This window comes from Heliangelus exortis, chromosome 22 (genome assembly GCF_036169615.1).
Source record: "Heliangelus exortis chromosome 22, bHelExo1.hap1, whole genome shotgun sequence".
Lineage (NCBI taxonomy): Eukaryota > Metazoa > Chordata > Aves > Apodiformes > Trochilidae > Heliangelus > Heliangelus exortis.
Genome location: NC_092443.1, coordinates 8,703,770 through 8,724,978, shown reverse-complemented (window position 1 = coordinate 8,724,978; position 21,209 = coordinate 8,703,770). Strand labels below are relative to the sequence as shown.

General features: G+C 53.8%; 1 protein-coding gene across 2 annotated transcripts in view; it reads left to right on the top strand.

Moving 5' to 3' along the window:
* The first annotated feature begins 4,600 nt into the window (after positions 1-4,600).
* The window catches only part of NOTCH1 (notch receptor 1), a 43,654-nt gene continuing 27,045 nt past the window's right edge, over positions 4,601-21,209 (top strand). For both annotated transcript variants that reach the window (XM_071765700.1, XM_071765699.1), the window contains exons 1-2: positions 4,601-4,804; positions 6,471-6,552. In XM_071765700.1, the coding sequence (XP_071621801.1) occupies positions 4,747-4,804; positions 6,471-6,552 (140 nt within the window). In that variant the 5' untranslated portion in view covers positions 4,601-4,746. The remainder of the gene's footprint in view (positions 4,805-6,470; positions 6,553-21,209) is intronic.

Genomic DNA, 21,209 nt, shown 5'->3' with positions numbered 1-21,209 from the left:
TTATTTAATGTACATATTAGAAGAGGTCTGATCCTGGCCCCCCCCTCCGTGCACTCAGGTGAGCAGTTTCTTTGCCGAGATGGTGAAAAGTCCCACGTGGCTCAGCAGGAAAAGGAGGAATGGAAGAAAAAGAAAATAATCGGTGTTTTTTTGGAGATGCACCATGAGATGCAAGGGGCAAACCTGCTCCACGTGGCCCTAGGGTTGGGGACTGAGGTCACTGCCTGTGGGTGCAGGGTCACCCTTTGGTCTGAGCTGGGTGCCTGTGCCACCCCAAGGAGTCACCCTGGCCAAAGAGGTGTGGGGACATGCAGGGTCAAAGAGCACAAAGGGGACAGGGATATGGACTGGGGGACAAGGGGAACCTGCATCTCAAACCACCCATGTGGATGGATGCACCCATGCCCCAGCACCCCCAAGGGAGCAGCAGGGAGAAGGGACAGGCTTGGGGACAGCTCCATAAAACCTCATCAGCCTCTGTTTACACAACAATGAATGTTTCAGTTGCTTTATGGAGGTGGATAAGAACAGCAGAGGGGATGGGGAGGGCTGAGAGATGCCTGCCCCACACCCGCTCTGCCTTCACAGCCCATAAAGGCATTTTATTTTAAAGATGACCCAGGTTTTATAGTGCAATCACACAGCAGCACCTTTTACCCAGGTACAAACAGTACAAGGAAATCTGCTCCTCCAAGACATCTCCCCACCTGTCCCTAATCCCATGGGTAAAAGTTTCCAAGCTGACTTTACACACTGAGAACTGATGGCCAGGAGCAGCCCTGCAAATAAAACCAGTTCCAGCAGCCTGCAAGGAGGAAAACCCCACGAGTGCCAAGCCTGGGTGCAGCTGCCATGCTGGGACAGGGACACGTGTGGCACCGACCTGAGCCCAGGGCAGCCAGGTCTGGTTGTCCTCTGTTCCATCCTGACCTTGGAAACCTCGGTGGGACCCATCCCTCCAGTGCTGCCAGAGGCACTGCCAGCACCACTGTGCTTGGGAGATGGCTTGATCAGTGTCATTTATCCTATGGCCATCCACTCACAATCCTTTACTAGGCTGTTTAAGAAGAAATAAATAAAGAAAGGAATAAACAAAACCAGGATTTAGACCATTCTTGCAAATGCAGCCTCATTTCTCTGGTTCCCTGGGGAATCACAGCTTAATCCCATTATGGGGCAGCTTTGGCTGGGATAGTTTTACATTGCAGACTCCATGACCGGCTGTATTTTTGTCTGCTCAGACTTTCCAGGATGCTCTACCCACTTGGATTCGCATTTAATTGCTAAAAATTGCTTTTTTTTGAGACTATGGGTGAGGGTGTGGGTGCGTGTACCAGCACGAGGGGGCTAAACCTGGCAGAAGAACGGAGGGGAAAACAGGAGAGATCCAGGATGGTGCCTGCCTTATCTGTCCTATTTTTGTTGCAATGAATGCAGAAGAGCAAAATATTGATTGTGATGATAAAGAGATGAAAGTGTCAAGAAGGAATAGGCACACAAGTTACTCAGGCAATTGGAAGCTACATTGGTTGTATTTAACAGGCATTTGCCATTAAAAAAAAAAAAAAACGCCTGTTTTTATTTAAATAGCCTAGGGCAAATTTCTCACTAAACCAACTTTCCCACGCCAGCCCAGTGCTCTAACTCTGGTTTTTGGCAAATTTTTTCCTGAGCTGTCAAGGCAAAATATATATAAGAATGCTGGTCTCACTTAGGTTTTTTTCCAGCCCCTGGAGACATGAAAATAATTTACAGATGTGCATTACCTGTTTATATTTGTATTAAGTTTTGCTTAACGGACATAATTTTCTTAGCTTGCAGTAACAAAAAAATATTCCCAGAGTTTCACTCATTTAATTTTAACTTATTAAAACTTTTAAACATGTGTGGAGGTTTTATGTTTTTAGATCACTAATCACATGGACAGTTGCCAAGGTTTCTATTAAAGCCTTTTATGAACGCTATTTTTAAAAGTACCTAAAATCCCATTATTTTTAACCCCTGAAGACCACTCAAAAGAAAAGGTTTCTTAAGATTTATGTCATATGCACCTCTTATTGCAAAAAGATTTATGCTTAATGCTGACTTTTCCCTTCCTCCCTTTTTTCTCTTTTCCTGGTAGGAGTCTCTGGAGGAGGCATTCAGGAGAAGGAAACTCCAGGAGGTTCCCTGGGAGGATCTTGCACCAGATCTCCCCTGTACCAGGAGAAGGATGGCACCAGATTAAAGTGGGACATCTCCCAGCAGACCCTGGATGGAGGAGTTATCCTCACCCTGAGATGCTCGATGCTTGTGGGAAATCACAGAGCAGCATTTTACCTCCCCCATGACAAAACCTTGTGCAGAGCCCACACCTTGTGCAGACCCCACAGCCACGGGGTCACTGCAGCCACAGGGGGTGGCAATAAATAGATATACTTGACTTTTCTGTTCAGGGCTGAGGGTTTCTCCTGCAGAGGAAACCAGGGGCTTCCCAGGTGTCCAGGACCCCAAGAGCTGCTGGTGCCCAGGACCTCAGGGATGGGTGTCCCCATCACCCCATCCTACCACTGCACCCCACACCCCTCCATCTCCTGACAGTGAGGGGGACCCTGATAGCCCCGTGTAGCCAGGCAGATCCACGACACTCTGGTGGGGCTGAGGGAGGTCCCACAAGTTTTGGGGAGCAAGGGCCCAAGGTAAGCTGGAGGCACAGTGCTTTCTGTATGTGGGGAACAAGCCCGGGCAAAGCTGCGGGTGGTGTTTCCAGGCAGACAGAGCTGAGATGCTCCCTGCTTGCTGGGCTCCAGTGGGAAGGGAGAAAGGGGGGAAGATGGAGAGAAGGCTCCATCTCCAAGGGAGCCTAAATGCTGGAAAACCTCAGGCTGCTCTCACAGCTGCCTCGCCCCAGCTGGGGCCGAAGGTGGTGGCACAGTTGTGGTGTTACAGGGATGTCACTCAGCTGGAGCTGAGGCAGGGGCCACATCCTGCTGCCCCCAAACCCCCACTTGGATCAGGGAACTATTTTTGAGCCCAAACCGAAGAACTCAGGAGAAATAGGGAAGGAGGGGAGAGTGCGGGAGTGAGGTACTGCTGCAGGGCTCCCTCCTTTGATCTGAGGAGCAGACTCTGCCCTTCGGTTTGTTTAATTGTTTCACACTTGCTCTGGAAATAATTTACAGCAGGAAGCAGTGGGATAACACCGGGCCTGGCATGGGACGGGATGAGCCCAGGGGCTGGAGGAGAGGTGCCCTGTGATGAGAGACACAGATGACAAGGGTGTCACCTCCTTCCCATTAACCCGTTGCCGACCTTCACTGCTCTTCCTCTTTCCCAAGTGTTCAGCCAAAGGCTGGCAGCCAGCCCTGCATATCCCCAACTTTTGAGAGCCATAAAAGCCACCCCACAGCCTCCAGCAGTCCCAGCTCCGAGGGGCTGCAGGGGGGGAGACCCAGGAGCCCGAGATGGGGTTTGGGTGCCCCCACACCGGCAGCTCTGGGGGCACAGGAAGCCTGTACACCTCTAGGGGTTGCTGGGCTGCCTCACGGGTTTCGTTTTCCCTGCTTTTCCTGCTTTATTTGTTTATTTGTTGTTGCTGCTGCCGCGCGTGGGGCTGGCCAGGCTCTGTCTGCGAGTTCCTGAGCTCACAGCACAAAACAAACCACATCCGACCCCAGCTCCGTGGGGAGCTGCCGGGATGGTGGGGAGGGAGTGGCCGGGCTACCTGCACACACCTGCGGCGTGGGGCAGGGCACAGGGTGAATCCCACCCCCTGCCCCCAGGTGCACTTCTGAGCCCCCTCCAGGGGGATGCTCAGCCCCAAGCCCTGGTGCCCAGGTGCAACTGGACATTTCCAGTCACCCCATATCTGCATCTCCCCATGGTTTATGTGGCCAGGACCCCTTTGGGGAACACGCTGTGGGGGCTGGGGGGCTGCACCCTCCTGGGGTCCCTGAGCAGGTGCTGCAACCCGCAGGGAGTTGGGGGGGCCGTGCAAGGGCTGTGCTGAGCTTGGTTAAGGAGGCTGTACTGGGGCTGTACTGGGATTATGGGGGAAACTGAACTGGGACTATGTAGGGTGTGCGTGGGGGGGCTGCACCAAGGCTGGGGTGGAGGAGATATCAAGGGTTGAACTGGGGGTGTCCAGAGACTCTACCAGGGATATGGGAGGGGGTCTGCCTGGGGGAGGCTGTGGGAAAGTGTCCGGGGTTGCACTGAGGTTATGCAGGAGCTGCACTGGGGGTGGGGGGGCTGCATGGAAAGGGGCTGCACTTGGGGGTTGCGAGAACTGCGGGGGGGGGGGGGGGGGGCATGCAAGAGGAGTGCCTGGGGGCTGCATGGGTGGGCTGCAAGGGGAAGGAAGCTTTTCTGGGGGTGCCCGGTGGCTACATGGGGAGGGGGCTGCACTGGGGGTGTCCGCCGGCTGTACTGGGGCTGCCGGTGGGGGCTGCAGCCCCACTCCCGTCCCAGGCAGGGACCCTCTGTGGCGGGAAGGGGGTTCCCATCGGCGGCCCCCGGGCTGGGTAGGGAGGAGCGTCCCGTCCCGTCCCATCCCGTGCCGTCCCGCCCCACGCCGTCCCGCCCCCCCCCCTCCCCGCCCGCCCCCCCGGCCCGGCCCGGCCCGCCGGGGCTGAGCAGCCGCGGGAGGCGCCGGCGCTCGGAGTTGCTGCGCTCGGCGTTGGGTCTCGGTGTCTCTGGGGCTACCGGCACCGGCTGGGCCGAGGCCCCGCGGATCTATGCGGCTGTGAGCGGCGGGAGCAGAGCGGGATGGAGCGACTCGTGGCCCCCGGCCTCTTGGTGCTCCTGCTGCCCGCCCTGACGCGAGGTGAGGGCCGCCACGGGACGGCCGCCCCCAGCACCCCCAGGAAGTTTACCGAAAGCGGGGACGGGCGCGGTTGCTGCCCCGGGCCCGGCGGGGCACGGCAGGCACTGCGGCGCGGGGCAGTCGGGGGGTTCCGGGCCGCGGGGTCCCCGTGGGAACCGGTTCTCCGTGCGGCGGGATGCTTGGGAGCCGGGCTCCGCTCCTGCGGGGGGAACTGGAGCTCTCGGCGCCTCCGGGGGAACCGGAACCGGGCAGAGGAGCGGGACTCGCTACAGCCGGGAGCCGGGGAGGCCAGAGCTGCGGGGAGGGGGGGCTGGGGCTCGGTGCCCCTGAGGAGGTTGTGGGGAGGGGGGGAGCGCCGGGAACCGGAGCGCGGTATCGAGGTGTGCCGCGGAGAAGTGCGCTGGTTGCCGTCGGGGGAACCGGAGGTTGGTACCGCCGGGAGTCGCGCTGCCTGCCGTCGGGGGAACCGGAGCCCGGTACCGCGGGTGGCCGGAGCAGAACGCGGCGGGGGGCCGGGGGAGGCAGAGCTCGGGACACGTTCGGGACGGCGGAGGGGAGTGCAGGGCTGCCGCGCTCCTGCCTGTTGTTCCGCGAGTGCTTTTAACCGTTTTGCAAATTTTTCTCGGTTTCCTGTTTCTTGAAAGTCAGTCGGGTCCCCCCTCCAACCCCCACCTCCGGGCCCCCCCAACCCCGGGGCGGGTCCGGGTGCTTCGCTGCAAAGCGCTGGGCGACCGTCGGGGGCGGCTGGTCGGGACCGGGGAAAAAAGCCCGAAAAGTGGCCGGAGGTGCGGGGCGGGGAGCTGCTTGCCACGGGGGGCTGCGATACGCTCTCCCCCAACATGAGCAAGCAGCCTCTTCCCGACAGGGGTGACCTGAAAGGATTTTGGGTATCACCCCGCTGTGCACCGGGCTGAGAGCCGTGCCTGTTGCTCGAAGGCAAAGTTTGCAGAAAGTTTTGCCCAGAGTAGTTTCCAGCACCCCACTCCATCCCCCGTGGGACATGTGGGGCTGGGGACAGAGCCCCGTGGGCAGCGGGGTGTCCCCGGGGTACTGGGGGAGAAGTTTGGTGCGAAACTGGAGTCGCTCAGTGTGGATCTGCTCTGGCTGCACACGCGTGTGGCAGAACCGGTTAGCGTGAAAAGTTGAGCAGTTTAGAGGAGGGGAAGAGCGAGCCGGGGTGGAAATCGGAAGCGATTCTGGTACTTTGAGCGAGTTGCTGTGGTAACTGTGCAGAATTTGGTTCTGAGGGCCAGACAATGAAACCTTTACTCATAGCGAGTTGCGACGGGCGACTCATTTCGTTACCGGGTTCGTGGTAACTGATGGGCCCTCGGGCGGGTGGTTTTTCCCAAATGGCATTTGTCACTCAAGGGCCTGATCTGGGGTTTCTCTCTGTCGGTCCTCCTGCTGGAGGAGAAGGCAGAGCCTACTCTTGAGCCCACCCCGAGTTTATTTTTAGGTGAACCTCCCTGCACTGGGGCCACGCGGTCCCTGCCCGCCTCCATCACCCTGCGGGTGGGTGCTGCAGCCCCCTCCTCCCCAGGCTGCGCAGACCCAGGGCACTCCAGGGTTTTTGGCGAGCCTGTCCCCAGTCCTGGTGACAACAGGGGATGCAGCCCACCCCCAGGGACCTGCGCCGTGGCTCACACTCTTCTTCTGTCTGCAGGTTTACGGTGCACGCAGCTTGCTGAATCCTGCCTCAACGGGGGCAAGTGTGAAACTTTTCTCAACGGGACGGAAGCGTGCCAGTAAGTATGGAGGAGCCAGAGGATTTTCATCTCCCCCGACCAAAGTATTGACATGCATGTTGACTTTCCTTTGAAGCCTCTGGATTTAATAGGGCAAGATGCGTTTTCTTTCCTTGAGTGGCAAGAATAACCTGCTTGTGTAGGAGTCGCCGCGAGTTTGGCAGGATTGTGCTTTGTTCCTAGCTGGGTGGAAAAACATGGGCAAAGGGCCATGTTTTGCTGGTGTTAACCTATGCAGACTGCCCTGCTGATGGAGCAGGAGGTAGGGCCAGCCTGCGGTGCTCCTTGGACCGTGGGGCAGGGAGGGAGGCTGTCTGTCTGTCTGTCTTCCAGCTACTCCCTCCTATCCCTGAAGCGTTGTCTTTCAGTCCCTTGCAGCCTGGCAGTTGGTGCTGCAGTGTCCAGTCCATCTCCACATCTCCACGAAACATTCAAGGGAGTTGTCATGGGGTGGCTCTGGCTGCTGGAGCTGCCCCGCTGATGTCCATGGGTCTGTGGGGCATTGTCCGGGGGAGCAGGGCCACCTCCCCCTTCCCCCCCCCGGTCCTGCTGATGCCAAGCTTCAGTCCAACCCGGCATTCCTGGCAGGACCTGGCACCCGGGCAGGAGCTTTCTCCAAGCTGATTGTGGGGAAACGGATATGTAAAGCGTTGGGACTCTTTGAAGGACCAACCGACCCACCGCAGCGATGGCCGATTCACTCCAGGCTCCCAGGGAACAATAACCAAGAGAAATGAATAAGACTCCAGCTCCCTTTTTAAAACTATTCCATAAAAGAAATGTGAATGGGCAAGGCTCTGTTTTCCGGCCAGATTTCCCCTCTGCCTGTTGAACATGGCCTGAGCTGAGAGCGGGCGGGGAGACGTTCCCACCCACCCCAGATTCCCAAATAGGAAGTCCTCGGCGGAGGGACCTGAAGGCATTTCCAAGCCCAACCTGTTGAGTGGCAGTTTCCCTTGACAATGTCTGTTGCTTTTTTGCAAATCCTCCTGGGTGCCGTTACTCTGCCCAGTAGCTGGGCACCTCCCGCCCCCTTCTCCAAGCTGAGCCCCCCAACCCTTTTGGTGCAAATAAATCAGCAAATCAATCAGGCACATGAGCAATTTAATGGACAAAGGCCGGGTCCCTTTGTGAGCCACTAATGAATGCACGCCACTTTTTTTTTGCACAGAAGCCCTTACCAACGCTTGACGCTCTAAATCTTGTTTTCTTTCATTCAAAGAACGACAGCTGGGATTCGGTCGAAATTCGGCAGCTATTGTTAAGGGAGGCAGATTAATGCTGTGTGACTAATCATGTATGGCTTCCCAGAATGCCCAACCCTCCACCCCCTCCCCAACCTTACACCCCTCCTTTTCCTTGTGGTCATTCTTCCCTTTTTTTTCTTAAGTCTCTGCAACTCCTGATTTACATTTCATGTGCAGATGGTGATGGAATCTAATTAGACCTGATGTGTGTGAGCTCTATTTGGAGGACAAGCCTCCAAAATAGGCTCGGAGTAGGGTTCTATTAAGAGAAAAAGTTAACTTTAAAGAACTTTTTCGTTGCTGGCAGTGAATGACCTCCTCTCTCTTGGCTGCAGACACTGGGATGGCTTCACAAGTGCGTGTGAGTTATTTTTTGCAGGAAACCAAGGTGTGTGCTCTCAGTGTGTGAAAACACTTGCCCCGTGCAGGGAACACTCCATGGGTGATGGGGGCAGATAGTAGAGGTACTGCCAGACTGGAGAAGGTACAACTTTCCAAGGTATCTGATAGCAACTCGCAAAATCACGTTGTTTTGTTGGGTTGTTTTTTTTTCCCCCCCACTTGTTTGAATCTCTCTTTATGAGGAGTTTTGCTTCCAAACTTCTTAAACAAAGCAGAGCCAAGAGCGCAGATACCAGACACAGCAAAGCTTGGCACTGCCCTTTGGCGCCTGCGTGAAATGCACCATTTTGGCTGCTGGCCACATCCCCGCTCAGCCTGGCACTTAACAAAGTTTGGCCATAAAGCCCCCATTGTGCTGCCCCCACAAATCCAATTAGAAAAGTGGAGTGAAATAAATAGTGGACGAGGGAGACACTACTCCAGTGGACAAGTGTCCTGGCCGGTGTGAAGAGGGTTTGTTGGGTTATGTGGAGATGAGTCTGATAACCTCAAACCCCAGTTATCAGCCCTGGTATGGAAAGGGAATCGCCAGCCACAGATGAGGAGCTTTCTCTCTTTGATTATTTTACAGTGAGAGTTTGTCAAGCCCCAGGTGCCTTATCTTGCTTGTCCCTTTGCCAGGCGTGCAGGGCTTTAATTGCATGGAAAGGACTGAACATTTGATTATTTGGAGGGCTCACGACAGAACCGGACTAATTAAACCTCCTTTGGAGCTGCTTTCCATCTTGGCATGGGCAAGACCCATTTTGCCAGGTCTGGAAGAGCAGTAGCAGGGGTTTGTGTGTCTTGCATGGACCTGAAGTTGAAGGTGTGGGCTCTCTCTGTCCCACCCGTGGCACTTGCCAAAGGTCTGTGGAGGACTTGGTGTTTGATGTGTGGTTTCACGGTGCTGGGGAGCTGTGGCTTTCCAGAAAAGGCAATTTTCCCAGACAAAATAAGTTGTTTTGTTTTGTTTTTTTCAAAAGATGGTTCTGACTTCTAGTGATAGCTCCTAATTAGAGTGCTGGATAACTGCAGTTTTGACTGGCATGGCTGCAAATGCCAAGTTTAGATTGCTGTGCCATGTGACATTTATTCCCAGGACCTCCCTTGCTCTCTGCTTAGTTAAAAGCAGATGGCATGAGAGAGGGCTGAGTTTCCAGCCCTGCCCCACCAGCCTTTCACCGTTAAAGTCAGAGGAGCTGTGTCTGTCATACACTTGCCCAGAGAAGCCAAAGAGATGGCAAAGGGAAAGAATAAGTTAAATTAATCACTGGGCTTGCACTGAAAAGGGGGAAAAGTCGGTTTGCTAAAGTACTTCCTCTGTTTATGAATCAGCATGGTGCTGTAGTTCAGCCAGGGCAATGGCTCCTGAGCTGGTGCCTGTTGCCACCACCAGCTTCCATGGGCAGCGGGCCAGAAAGCTTGGAAGAAACATTTAGAGTGGGGGCCATAGTGGCAAGAGATGATTATTTTAGCTCAAAAGTCTTTCAGGAGACAACCAGGAAGAGAGAGGAGTGATCTGAGGTCTCCAGCTCTCTGGGCCCTTCAAGTTATTCAACTGCTCAGTCATTGTTATCTCATTGTAAAGGGCGGAAGTTTCCTTCTGGTTTGGTTTTTCTCATGTGTTTTAACCCAACGCTATTTCCATGAAATAATAACAAAGAAAAAATGAAGTCTCTGTGCTGGGGAGGAAGAGGGTGGAGTGTTGAACAATCAACCAGAGGAAGCTCTTAAAGAAGTAGAGGAGCGGTGATTCAGCCATGTTGAGAACTCTTGATGGCTCTGTCGAGTCTGAGCTCATTCTCGGAAAGAACAAGGTGGAAATGGGTAAGAGGGGAGATTAAAAATACAAAAGCGTCACCTGTTGCAGATTCCACTGGCAGAGAAACTGAGCTGAGCAGCCCAGCTGGGGAGGTCACTAGGCCAGCAGCAGGTTTTTTTAGCTCTTTTCCAGGAGAATCTCTGTTTACACCTCCCCTCTCTGCAAGGCATCCTGATGTTTATCAGTTGGCTCAGGTGGTCCCACTGACTCCTGGTAACTTGCCTGGGGATTTTATCGCTTGGGTTGAGGCTTTTTGTGTGATTCTTCTCATGGCTGAGATGGTTGTGATGGCCAGAGGCTTGCACTGTGTTTGGACAGGGCCAGCATGGGTCATGTTCAAGAGGAGGTGTCTCAGTAGGTCCCTCAGCAGTTCCTCCTGCATGGAGACAAGCAGGAGAGATGGGGTCATGCCTGCTGAGATGAATTTGCTCAGAGGCTCCCGAGGGTGCAGAGGGAATGAGGTTTTTCCAGTGGCCATCAATACCTGAGGTCAGAGAGGGGGTTCCCTGCCAGGTACTTGCAGCTGTAAAACGTGTGCTGCAGTGCACAGGGCTCTGCTCCATGGACACCTTCTGGTACATTGTGTTCCACCAAAATATCTTCCATCTCAAGGACCTGGCTTGCTGCTGGAAGCCACAATATGTCCACTTCTTCCAGCTGAAACGGCACAGCCTGCTCTCACCTCCAGGGCTGCTTGTTGTATGTAGCATGAGGGAGACACTGAGACCAAGCTGCTCGCCAATTAAGGGCTTGGATAACATAATCAGCAGGCAGTTAGCAAGTTTTAAAATAACATTGTTTGGAAATTAACCTGCTCTTTCCAGGCCTGGAGGTGTGCTGACCCTTGTTTTGCTCGTGTTGGTAGGTGTCCTGAGTGGTAACAGTGTGTGTACATGAGTGGAATGTGAAATTTATAGAGAATCAGTGTGTTTAACGAGGGAGTAGCCTCGGGGTGCTGTTACAGAGAGCTGGTAAGGTCTGGATCTGGATGGGGATTTCTCCATGGTTAACAAGTCACCAAACTCCAGGTGAAGGTTTTTAGACCATGGATTTGGAGCTGTGGAGTGGGAGAGCCACTGGGATACAATTTAACCCCCCCTTGGAAAGCAGAGCTGCAGTGGGGTCTCAGTTGAGTCCTGGCTTCATCCCAGGGGGGCAAAAAGGTGGTTGGGGTCCATCTGCTTCACTCCAGGTGCCTGGCTTGGTGTCCAGTCAGCTCCTGCTGCCACCCAGGATGAGGCAGCACCATGGAGCACTTGGGCTTCCCACTCACTCCCCACTCCCCAGGTTGGTCTCAGGCTGACCTACAGCTCTTCACTTTGAGACCAGGGTCAGAGAGACCATCAGGACAGAGGGATGAAGGTTTGGGATGACTCCAGATGTTTTCTGAAAGGTCTTTTCATCTCACCGCCTGCCCTTGGCACAGCTCTTTGCACATCAATTGCATGAGATGTTGGGAATTTTTTGCAGAGCCTTGCTAGGTATTGGTGACACCAGACCATGGCATCTCCCATCTGCCTGCTTGGTGAGCCCCAAATGCCCATGTGGGGACACCCCAGTCTTTACTTTGACATCTGAGTCTTTCTGGTAGGGCAGCTCAGCCTTGTTTCCAGCTGGCCATGGGGCCAAGGTGTGATGGTGCTCGTTCAGACTTGTGAGCCTTTCTCTGGACTCTGCCTTCCTCGGTGCATGGCATTGCTGGGACCTGTTGTGGTGACCCCATCTACAGCTTTAGCCCCTGTCCAGTGGGTTGGGTCCCCTCCTGACACCTCCTTGTGTTGGTGAGTGACCCATGGGCTGGGGTCTGCAGTGTGGGATGATGTCAGTGTTTCCTTTTGCATCCTGTGAGGTCTGTTTGGTACCTCAGTTTCCCTGGTGGAGCTGAATTAGGTGATGGAGGTGCCTGTTGGGAAGTGCAGTGCTTGGTGCAAGAGGTGCAGGATCAGGACCACGACTAAAACCAACGTGAGAGGTTGGGGACGTGGAGGAAACGTTTGGCTGGCCCATATGGGGAGCCCTGCCCTGGAACAGACCAGAGTCTTTCCAGCTGGAAGGAACCTGCTGTGATCATCCATCCCAAGTGATGCACAGCAGGGTTTGTGTTCTGCTCACAGCCCGTGCTGTCCCACGTTTGTGTCTGCAAAGGGCTGTTGGGAACATGATGCTGGGGAGATGCGAGTGCTGCACGCTCCGGGTCTGCTGCCCTGGCACCACTGATGTCTGCTTGCAGCTTTCACCCATCGTGTCCTCCCCTTCCCCCTCTGCAGTCTGGAGTTAATATTGGAAAAGTCAGTTAAACAGTTAATGTTTAGGCCCTGGTTATTAGGCTCTCGCACATTTCCAGAGAGGGGAGCAGGGCTGCATTTTAATGGGAAACTTTCACGCTCAGTCAAGTCGCAAAAATTTATTTGCGCAGAAGTAATTTTCTTTTAACAAGTTTTCTCCCTAATTCCCTTCCCCAAAATCTGAATTTAATGGTATTTATATGGGAAATGAATTTATTAAGTTTTAATGATGCCATAACTTTGCCCTTATTTAATAGAAGGGGCACCCTGCAGGCAGGTGGCCATGTGGTGGTGGGCTGGGTGCTGGAGGAGCACTCTTGGGCCAGGGGATGTAAAGCCAGAGGAGCTGAGAGTGGTGGTGCTGGGCTTTGCTTGGCACAAAGGAGCTGTGGCAGGATCAGTCCCAGCTGCTGCTGGGGCTGCAGGGCTGAGCAGTTGCCTGCTGGTTCCTCCTCATCCTCCTCCATGGCTCCTGGAGGGATGTGACACTGTTTATGTGGTTCCAGCGTGACTGTCATTGAGGGGAGCAACCTCTGTCCTCCGTAGCTGTCCCCAGGAGTGGTGACCAAAGGAAAATCTTCTTTGTCAGCTGCTCTGTCCCATGTCCCAGTGTTGAGAGAGCCATCATCAGGGGGTGATGGGTCCCCAGAGGACTTATGCTCCCCACCAGCATCACAGCTTGGGGGCTGAGTGTATCTGGGTGTGCATGAGTTTATTTTAACCCATTTTTATGGGTTAATTTTTATCTGCTCCCCCTGAGCAGCCATGGAGGAGAGAACGTCCCCAACATTCCCTTCCCCACCAGCGCATCCTTGCGCGGGGTGATCAGGTCAAAAAGATCCTCCTGAAGGCACTCACGGCCCTTTAAGCCATGGAATGGCTTCTCTCGGGGCAGGTGGAGGAATGTGGCTGTCGACAGCGAGATTTGCAGCCTGGCTGCCTCCCACCTTCGCGCCCGTCGGCAGCCGGAGCCCCTCACGGCGGCTTCAGGGCGGGCTGGGAGAGTGACCCCGGGGGGGAAACGGCCCAGGAGGAGGAGGAGGAGGAGGAGGGGGATGCTCTCCCCGGCCCCTATTAAAATGTTAGACACAGACCTCCAAGTCAAAAGGCAGGGCGACAGACGGCCCTTTCACAGGGCCTGCTGCTCCCCACAAAAGGGGGGTTTCCAGGGGAGGGGGGCAGGAATGCGGGCTGCGGCCGGAGGGCAGAGCCGCCACCATTGTGTCCGCTCTCTCGGCGAGGGCGTCATGTTGACACAGGGATTTCTGCCGGCAAAAGGTGTCGGAGGCAGAGTCTTCCCTCTCTCCCTCCTACCCTCCCCTGCCGTTTCCTTGGTTAAACTCGGGAGCAGCAGAAATCCCAGGATACAGATCCCGGGAGCAGATAGCCGGCTGCTCGGAGGTGCTCGGGCTGCGGTTTCCAAGGGGGTGGCGAGGTTTTTGTTGCTGATAACTGGTTTTGGGAGCTTTGCTTGGGAAAGAGAAAGCGGCAGTTTTCATGGCTGTGAGGCTGCAGGGATTTGGATCCATCCCTGTCTGGGAGCTGCCCACTCACCAAAAGAGCCCCAGCAGGAATTGTTCTGGTTTTTGGAAGGGTTTGTGCCGCGGGGGCACCCGTGTGCTCTGCAGAACTCCCCTCTTCTCCTGTTTATAAATATCAGAGCTAAATATAGCTTGTTTAAACTCCTGGTGGCTGCTCAGATCCTAATCTGAGGTTTTATGTGCAGGATTAGAAGAGTGGGATGGTGGGGTCACGCGTGACCTGGGTGGGAGTTTCCCATATTTGGCTCTGGGGCAGTGCAGTGTTTAGCCAAAACTTGGGCTGAGGGGGAGAAAGAAAAACCAACAGAAAAAAAAAACCCAAAAGAAGAGCTCATCACAGCTTAGTGAGATGGTGACAGGGGCACTGTGTGTGTGCCAGAGCTCCTGGGAGCAACTCAGCAGAAACTGACCCTGTGCAGGCAGCAGGGCTGTGTCCAGGGAGGGTGAAAATGAGGATTTACCCCAGAAGGGATGGGGGAGGCAGGGTGGCCACAGGCACCAGCAGTGCTGGGCTGGCGGGTGGCCTGGGGAGGTGGAAGTTCTTCGTCTCCCCCAAATTCTGGCTTTTTCTTCTGCTGGCTTAAAGAGTAAAACGTTTTTTAAGGGAAAAAGCTTACAAATGAAAAAAAAATCAAACCAGGGAGCAGTTGCAAGTGGGCAGCACCAGGGAGGAGAAGAGCAGCCAGGTAACTCAGTGGGATCTGCCGAGCACTGCAGTCCCCCAGAGGGGCCACTTGTTTGGGGACCTGCCCCAGGAGCTCCCTCCTGTCCTGTAGGGTGGGCGGTGGGACCATTTGTCAGGCTCAGCCCAGGTTGTGAATATTCCCTGGGAATCCTCCTCTGGAAGCACATCCTTCGTGGCTGCTCCAGAAACGGGCTCCTCCAAGAAGCAGCAGAGAGTGGGATGAGTGGGGAGAGGGGAGCTGAGCACGGGGACGTCGGCGCCCACAAACAATGGGGCTGTGAGATTCACACCAGCAGAGGATATGAAAAAACATCAACTGGGGGGGGAGGGAGGAGGGAATTTCATAGCAGCCATTGTTGAGGGTGGGAACGAGGGGAGTTTTGTCTTGGTCTCTTCCTTCGACATCTTTCATGTTTATTGTGAATGAAGCTCCATTGAAAGGCAGCTCCTTCCCAGGTAGCCAGAATAGCCTGGCCACTTTGCTTAGTAATGGGATTATATTGTTTTTCATTACAATGGGAACTTTGATTCCCAAACTGTCCTGACTAATGTCTACTTAAGAAACAAAACCTTTTGTTTTGGTATTTTTCCCCCCCCTCCCTCCCCTTCATGCTGGTAGGAGGAACAGGGCTCTAACCTGTTTTTCCCCCACTCCTGTCCATGAGCATATCCAGCTTTGGGAATTCCTTTAGTTTCTCTCTAGATTAAAGTCTGGGTCTTAAAATCTCAATTAGATGGCTTGGGCTAGGTCAAAAAATGAAATGGAACAAAAAAAAACCAAAAAAAACACATCAAAGACTTTGGATTGCACTTTTCTTTTTTTTAATTAAACAAGACTGGAGATCTGCTCTTGCTTTATTAACCTGATGTCACTCGAAGTAACCTGCTGCCTTGCCAACCACCCTCCCTGTGTGAAACTCTGTGTTTTTTCCCAGGCTGGTGTCCCGGAATGTTTAATAAAGCAGGGCCGGGATGGGATTTCATAAAAAAAACTACCAGTTTGGTCTGGTGCTGGTTTTTGGTGCTGGGAGCCATGTTGTTTGTGGTGTTCGTGGGGCTGTGCTGGCGCCAGGAGAACTTTGGGGTGCATCACAGGGTCAGGGTGCCCCACACGGGCAAGGGGGCTTCAGGCAGCTCTGCCTGGGCTCTGCTGGGAGCTGTGGCAAAATTTTTGGTTTCTTAGCAGACACGTGTGCCAAAAACCACAGAGAGAAGCTGCAGGTGAGGTGTGGTGAGGCTGGGAGGGGGCTTGAGCAGCACTCTGGCTGCTAGGGCAGAAGGGAGCATCCATGTCCCCACATATCCCAGGAGCTCAGGGCAACATCCCAAAGTTGTTCCCCATCTTTCTTCTGCCACCCTGAGCAGGAGTTGAGCTGAAGCCTGGACAGGAGCTGAGCAGGAGATGGGACCCAAAGGCAGGGGTGGTGAGCTCTGTTTTCCCAGCAGGACCAATTTTCTGCCTTGCAGTGGCTCTGGAGTGTGCTCCTGGGCTCAGCAGGAGTTTTCCAAGGTGAGCTGGTCCTGCTGGGAAGCCATCCTGTAAAGAGTTGTATGTAGCTGTGGTTCCTGATGGTGCTCTGTGCAGGGAGGGGCTCAAGGGGAGCTGATGGAATAGGATGGAGTGGGAAGATGGAGTAAGAAGCAGATTTCTTCTCTCGGTGAGATGGAGAGATCCCATAGCACCAGGCCTTTCTCCAGTCACACTGGAGCTGGGTGAGCTGAGGGTCCTTCGGGCTGGCACCAAACAGACGTGTCTTAAGGGAAAGGGTGTAACTTCAGGAGCAAGCTGAGGTGTTCTTTCCAGGCTGTGCCAGGCAGGAAGCCACTGGCACAACTGGAAAAGTGACTCTTGTGCGTGGGTGCCTGATGGAAAGGGAGCTCAACACCCAGGGTCTGCAGCTGCTGGGCTTGTCAGGCACTTGTGGTTCCTCTCCCTAAGCTCAGGGGGTGATGGTTACCCTGGGAGTTGTGGGGACTCTGGGATGGGGTCATGTCACTGCTCTGCATGCAGTGGCTGTGGTCCTGCCTGCAGCTCAGGGAGACTGCTGCTGGTTACTTCTCCTCCCTCAGCTGTTGCCAGCAAACCCATGAAATCCCAGTGCCTGCTCAGGTCTGGCCATTTGCTTTGCCCCATGGGGTCAGGACTGTGCTGGCTGGTGCAGAGGGCTGGTCCATTGGCTGGTGCAGAGTGCTCTCTGGGTGTGACAGTGCCTTGGTGGGGACCTGCTGGACCATTCAAGGTCACAGTCATGGTTTCTGAACCACTTCTGTGCTGGGGTGGCTCTGGCAGGGACTCTGGGCTGCAGGGAGGGTGGCTTGTGTGGGATGCTGCTCTGGAGCCCCGATACCACGGAGCAGCATCCCACCCAGCCCATCCTGGCCTTAGGGTGGGGGTTGGGGTAGGGGCCCAGTGCCTGGATTCTCCAGCACCAGAGACTCTCCTGGCCATGTTAATCTCAAGTGCCCCCAAAATGGGGCTTGAGTGCAGACCCGAGCCTGCCCTCCTCAGCTTTCCCACGGTGCTCGTACCTTGGGGAAAACAACCACTGCCCTTTATGCTTCCAGCAGATGAGGGTGAGGAAGAGGTTATGTGATAGCAGTGCAGATAAGAGGCAGCCTGGACGTGGGGCCAGCAGCAGGGATGGGGCTCCCTGCCAGACCCCATCCCCTCCTGCAGTGTGGGGCTGTCCCCTGGACCTGTCCCCCTCCATGGGATGGCAGTGGGGGACAGTCCCCGTGTGTCCCGTGGCCGTGCTCCAGCTTGCACCTGGACTTCATTTCACTTGTTGGTTTATTTTGTGCGTTTTAAACCCCAGTGAGTTTTACCTCCAGGCCTGACACATTCCCAGCCCTCGAGGGGGGATGCCCTGGGAGCAGGCAGGGGAGTGGTGGGTGCTGTGAGCGTGACAGTTCTCAGCTCTGGGCCAGTTCAGGCTGAGCCCCCTGCATCCAGGGCATCCCCCCCACACCTAACCCCTCGGAAACATCCCCCAGCCCTGGGATCGTGTTTGTGCAGAGCTGAACCATCCTGGATTTCAACAAAGCCCCCGTGCTGCCATGCAGTAGCCGTGCTGGGGTGGGCTGTGGGAGCGCTGGGTGTCATCTGTGCCGGCCGTGGCAGATGGCAGCTTAGCACAGAAAGGAAAACAGCAAAACTCTTGAATTAGTCGGGGGTCAGAGGTCACAGAAACATCTGCCTCGGGATGCTTTCAGTGCCTGCATTGCTGTGGAAGGACAAAACCTGTTGCTGGTGGGATGGAGGCAAAGCCCGGCCAGGGAGGGAACAAAGGGCCACGGGCGTGCGCAGAGCACCCAGCACGGGGGCTGCAGGGGGTTGGGACGAGCACCCTGACTCTGCTGGGGCTGCTGGTGGGGTGAAGAAGGGGTGCTGGGTGCCACCAGCACGTGTGTAATGCAAGGCTGGGGCAGCAGCGTGGCTGCGGAGCGTGGGGGCTCTGATATTTCCGTGGCTCATTCATGCTTTTGATTCTATGATGTGCTGAGCTTTTCTGGAGCCTTTGCTGAAATAACTGCAGCTCTGGGCCCTCGTTTGTGACTTGTTAAGGATGTGCAGCAGACACAACAAATGCACGTGCCCACGCTGAGCAGATCCAGATTTGGCTTGGGCTTGGCGCTGGGAGTGGGGTGGGAATTTGGGGCCGCTGTTCCCGTTCCCAGGCTGTCCCCTGGGATTCGCTGTCTGACCTTGGACAAGGCCTTCTCCATCACCCTTCCCATTGCCTGTGAATCGTACTGGAGATTTATGGGTAGGGAGCATGGTGCATTATTAACTGCATCTCCCCCCTCACAGCAGTTTGTGCTCTGGGCGCTCCTTCGGGGCCAGTGTGGAGGGGGAAGATGTGTTGTAGCCCAGAGTCGTGGGAATCCAGCCCCCAGCCTCTGCCTGACCCCCCAAAACAAAAAGTCACCAGGATGGACGAGAGCCCCAGATGCTCAGGGGGTGTAAATCAGTGTGTTCACACCTGCCAGGAGCACACACAGCATCTGCAGGGATGGGGACCAGCTGCTGCATCGCTCTCCTACTTGGTGCTTTGGTGACAGTCCCAGTCCCTTGGTCAGGGCAAGTAGAAAATATCCTACAAGTGAAGGATTGTGAGATTGTCAGCCCCAAGGCACTCCTTGTGCCAGCACGATGCTGGGAGAGGGAGCATTGTGCATAGGAGAGGGGCTTGGGATGCTCCAAGGGGGCTTTTCAGCTCCATCTGAAACGGTGGGCTGGGTCGTGGTTGGAGGGTTTGGTGTCTCTTCAGCAGGTTAATGAGTCAAAGGAAACGTTTCTCAGCTGGGTGCTCAGGGGAGGGAGAGAAAATGAGTATTTTTAGCCATCCCTGCCTGGGTTGGCATCACACGTGGGGCTGGGAGCATGGCTGAGGGATTTCATGGAGGCTCCTCAGGACCCTGGGGAGCTTGGCTGCCTTTCGTTGCCTCAGAGCTGGTTTCTTGTGGCCCTTCTGAGCTGTTTTGATCCTGGAGCACCCGCCCTGTCCTCTGCCAACACATATATCTGTAATTAAAGCGTAGCTTTAATGTCTCTTATGCTCATTTCCATAAGCTGCTTGGGGTTTGGTTTGGGGAGCCCTCGCTTGGGAAATGCCAAAGGAAAAACCACAGGGAGATCTTCACCTGGCTGAGCCCACGGGGACTTCGCATCCTCCACGTCTGCTCACCTGGGAGCCCTGACACCACCTCCTGCCAGTAATTGGTTTTTTTTTTTGCAGAAAATAGAGCTAAGCTCCCTGGGCTGAACTTCAGGAGAGGTTTTTGGCCCCTGGAGAAGTAGGTGGATGCATGATGAGGGTGCAGCACAACCGGGAGCTGAATGTGGCTCTGCTGAATCCAGCTTTTCCAGACCTGGGAGAGCTGAAAAATCACTATGTTTTAGGCTGTCCTTGTTCTTCACCTGCTTTTTGATCTGTTGCTTTGCATGCAAGGCTTGTCTCCAGGCTTCCCTTTGCAGCTGAGACTCTCTAAAGCTTCTGTGGTCAAAGGGCTTTAAATGCCTCTCCAAAACCTCTGTCTGTGAGTGAGCTCTGGGACTTGGGCAGCAGGAAAACAGCAGAATTCATGGCTTGGGTCATCAGCCACACTCCTCCCTGCCTGGTCTCAGCCTGGCTCTTGCAGACTTGGGCAGGAATAGCATTGTTTCTGTGCTGAAGCATCTACAGATGCTGCAGAAGTGGTGTTGAAGCCATGGGCATGTCCCAGGCACTGTTTTTTGGGAGCAGCAGGGTGTCCGGTGTCCTTGTCCCTTGCCCTTGCTGAGGAGCAATATCTCTATCGTGATAAAAGTGTCTCTGCCCTCAGAGTCATCTTGCTCTGAAGCTTTGAAAAGAAACTGAGACGACTTGGAAATCATGGGAAGAGTTTGGGAGGGCTCCCTGCTCTGGTGTGGTGTGTGCAAGGAGTGTGTTATGTCCTGGTGATTTTGAGGGTGCCTGTGTTGTATGGCTTTTTTTTTTTTTTTTTTTTTTTTCATGAAGATTTGCTTCACCAGCACTTCTCAGGGGCTGGAAATGCCCCCCTTGCAGGGAGGAGAAACACAGTGTAGGAAGAATCTACCCCAGTGCCACCTGCCCATGTGTGCCCATCGCCCAGCACAGCCCCTCTGGTCTGAGCCCATCCCTTCCTGAACTGTGACCATAAACCAGATCTTAAACCATTTAAAAATGTAAAAAATCTCCCAATTCCGTGAAACTTGAGGTGTTTCCTGAAACAAAAGCCTGGGAAGCACCTTTAGTCAGGAACTCCAGAAGAGTTTCTCCAATCAATAATTAACTTTCTGTCTGATATCCATGCCCAGGCTTGAGCTGGGCATTGCTCTGGCTTCCCATCTATAATCTGGCTCTGATTTGGCTTCCCAAACCACCACTCGTCTTCCCTGGAATTGGAAGCAATCAGAAAACTAATTGAGTGGGAGGGCTTCCAGCTCCACACCCCTCTCCCTGCCTTTATTTGTGCAGGAACCCCACTCCCAGCCGTTGTCCCACCCGTGCAGAGCATCCTCCTGCTCCTGCCCGGCACATCCAGGAGCCAAATCCCAATCCCGTGTCCTGCTGGTTCCTGAGCTGTGGCAGTTCCCGCGCTGCCCTTGGGGCTCTTTGTCCAGCATCATTTCCCCCCCCCCCCCCTTTATTCCTTCTTTTTTTTCTTTTCTTTCCTTTTTTTCTTTTCTTTTTTTTTCTTTTCCTCTTTTTTTTTTTCTTTTTTTTCTTTTCTTTTCTCTTTTTTTCTTTTCTTTTTTCCTTTTTTTTCTTTTCTTTTTTCCTTTTTTTTCTTTTCTTTTTTCCTTTTTTCTTTTTCTTTTTTCTTTTTTATTCTTCTTTTTTTCTTTTTTATTTTTTCATTTTTCCTTTCTTTTTTTCTTTCTTCTTTTTTCTTTTTTTTTCTTTTTTCCTTTTTTCTTTTTCTCTTTTCTTTTTTTTCTTTTTTATTCCTCTTTTTCTTTTCTTTTTTATTTTTCATTTTTCCTTTCTTTTTTCTTCTTCTTTCTTTTTTCTTTTTTCTTTTTTCTTTTTCCTTTTTTCCTTTTTCCTTTCTTTTCTTTTTTCCTTTTTCCTTTTTCCTTTTTCCTTTTTCCTTTTTCCTTTTTCCTTTTTCCTTTTTCCTTTTTCCTTTTTCCTTTTTTCTTCTTTCTTCTTTCTTCTTTCCTTTCTTTTTTCTTTTTTCTTTTTC